This window comes from Palaemon carinicauda, chromosome 19 (assembly GCF_036898095.1).
Source record: "Palaemon carinicauda isolate YSFRI2023 chromosome 19, ASM3689809v2, whole genome shotgun sequence".
NCBI lineage: Eukaryota > Metazoa > Arthropoda > Malacostraca > Decapoda > Palaemonidae > Palaemon > Palaemon carinicauda.
Genome location: NC_090743.1, coordinates 67,651,262 through 67,653,761, shown reverse-complemented (window position 1 = coordinate 67,653,761; position 2,500 = coordinate 67,651,262). Strand labels below are relative to the sequence as shown.

The following is a 2,500-nucleotide window of genomic DNA, read 5'->3' as shown; positions in this document are numbered from 1 at the left end:
ATAAAAAGTCAAACTACAGACGTAGTAACTAGATAAAACTGGAGGAATGCACCAAGAATTTAGAATACGACGAGACAGGGAACATAGATACATATTGGGACTCCTTTATAGAAATATATAAAGAAAAAAAGTGCGAAATGTATACCGCATAGAAAAATTTTAACAAATGGAACTCCACACCCTAAGTGGTTAAACAGAGAAATAGCCACTGTAATAAGAAGTAGAGAGAGCAAACATAAATCAATAAGTTCAGAGCCTTCAATTCATTAAATTTCTGAGCACAAGAAGTTAAGCAGAAGAGCATGTAAACTAGTTAAAAAGACAAAGGTCAATGAAAAGAAAAGAGTGGCTTCAGCTAGTAAAGAAAACCCAAAAGAATTTTTTGCATATGTAGACAGTAGAGAACCTATCAAAAACATTAGAAGTCCAATAACCCTGGACAGGTAAACGTCTAAATCGATAACATAACAGGTAAATGTGTAGCGTATACGCTACCGCTTGTTTCAACATTACTTGGTAGTTCTAGTAATACATTTTTTTCTCATGAATTTTTTTATTCATATAATTCTAGCTATCTACGACTAGGATATACTCAATAAAAACATGGAAGTAACTTAATGATTTTTTATTAACTGAGACCTGAAAACTTTTGTTAATTTTGAGAGACTACCACTCTCGGGGCCCTGGGAGCCTTTGTCCATGCTACTTCATAAAAACAGCCTTATGGTAGTTTCTAGGAGTCCCTGCGGCATATTCAGTAGAAAAAATTAACCTCCTAGGCTGAAAACTGTATATATAAAATTTAAATAATAGATAAATAAGATGTTATTTGAGAATCCTGAAATAAAAAAAAGTTAACTATTTTTTGGAAAAATTTCAAAAAAATAACTAGCGCCGATAATGACTTTTCCTCTTTCATATTTACACTATTCCAGTCTATGTGACCTATAATATCCGAAAATTACTGCTAGAATTGTAGAAGATATTAAGATAAAACAGAAAATGATTAATACTAATCATTCTGGGCTGCATTCAGTGCATTTTCAGTTGAAAGATGAACCTCCTTGGCTAAAAACTGAAAAATCCAGAAAGAAAAGAAAAAGGGGGGGAAATTTTTAGTAACGAAAAAAAGTTACATGTAATAGAAATAATTTTTTTCTAATATAAATTATAAACTGAGACTGCTGAAAATTGTATACATAAAATTTGAATAATAGATAAATAAGTTGGTATAAGAAAATCCTGAAATAAAAAAAGTTAACAATTTTTTTTTAAATTTCAAAATAATAACTAGTGCCGATAATGAATTTTCTTCTTTCATATTTACACTATTCCAGTCTATCTCTGTATCGCTTCCAAGGTCATCAGTGCTGAACAAACTCATAAAGATCTCTTCAGAAAGATTTCTGTGTGCCATGATCGAAACTGAAAAAAGAGAAAAAACACATTACTATATTGGCTAAATTAGACTATAGTTGGTAATCCTACATCCAATATACCATTAGCATCATGATCTCAAATTATCTATCAACGTTCACTATAAGTATCAAAACACTATTCACAGAAATAAATATATTGTAATCAATATTGTAAAACTTGTGAAAATCAATCACAGTCACTTACCAGGTAAACGTGTAGTGTATACATTACCAGTAAAAACAAAAATGGCGATTTCCAAAAAACGGTGAGAGAGAGGACAATGGCAGTTCTTTCTTCGGCTGTGTCTCTGATCTAACTAACCGGCGCTGGGTAATTTTCCGCTCAGAAGCTGAACTTAAGTGGTTTTGCGCATATACGCGGTAGCGTATAGGCTACACGTTTACCTGTCCAGGGTTAAGAAACTCGAAGTGTAATCTTATAACTAATGATTTGGAAAAAAGCAGAGCTTATGAATGCATATTTCACAACTGTATTCACTAGGGAAGAATCAACAACCCTCCTCGAACCAGCTATCAAATATAAAATTCCAAAAACTACTAAATAGAAACACCTTTACAATGGATGATATAAAAAATAAGATAAAAGGACTCAGTGTGTCTAAGGCACCAGGTCCAGATGATATTCATCCAAGAGAGGTTATAGAACTAGAAGAAGAGATAACCCCACACTTTTAAAAAATGTCCAAAAAGACAGCCAACGAAAGAAAAGCACCACAAGGATGGAACTAGGGGTTACTAGGCAATGTGTCTCCAATCTACAAGAAGGGGACAAAAGAAGAACCTGGCAACTGCAGACCAGTATGTCCAACTTCAGTGCCTTGCAAATTCTTTTAATCAATTATAGTAGATTCAATAGTACAACATATAGAGAAAAACAATCTTTTGATAGACAGCCAATGTGGTTTTAGAGAAAAGAGATCGTGTGACAAATCTTTTTGAATTTTTCCACAACATGGTTAGCTTTTATGACAAATGTAGGACAATAGACATCATATACCTAGTACAAAGGGCCTCTAACAAAGTTCCTCATAAGAAAGTGATGATCAAAATTAGAGCACTAG

The 2,500-nt window shown here is 32.9% G+C and overlaps 1 protein-coding gene across 1 annotated transcript in view; it reads right to left on the bottom strand.

Moving 5' to 3' along the window:
- Positions 1 to 2,500, bottom strand: part of LOC137659047 (protein FAM200B-like) — a 20,514-nt gene that overhangs the window by 7,007 nt on the left and 11,007 nt on the right. Inside the window, exon 2 of the mRNA XM_068394139.1 lies at positions 1,328 to 1,425. Coding sequence (XP_068250240.1) covers positions 1,328 to 1,425 — 98 coding nt within the window. The remainder of the gene's footprint in view (positions 1 to 1,327; positions 1,426 to 2,500) is intronic.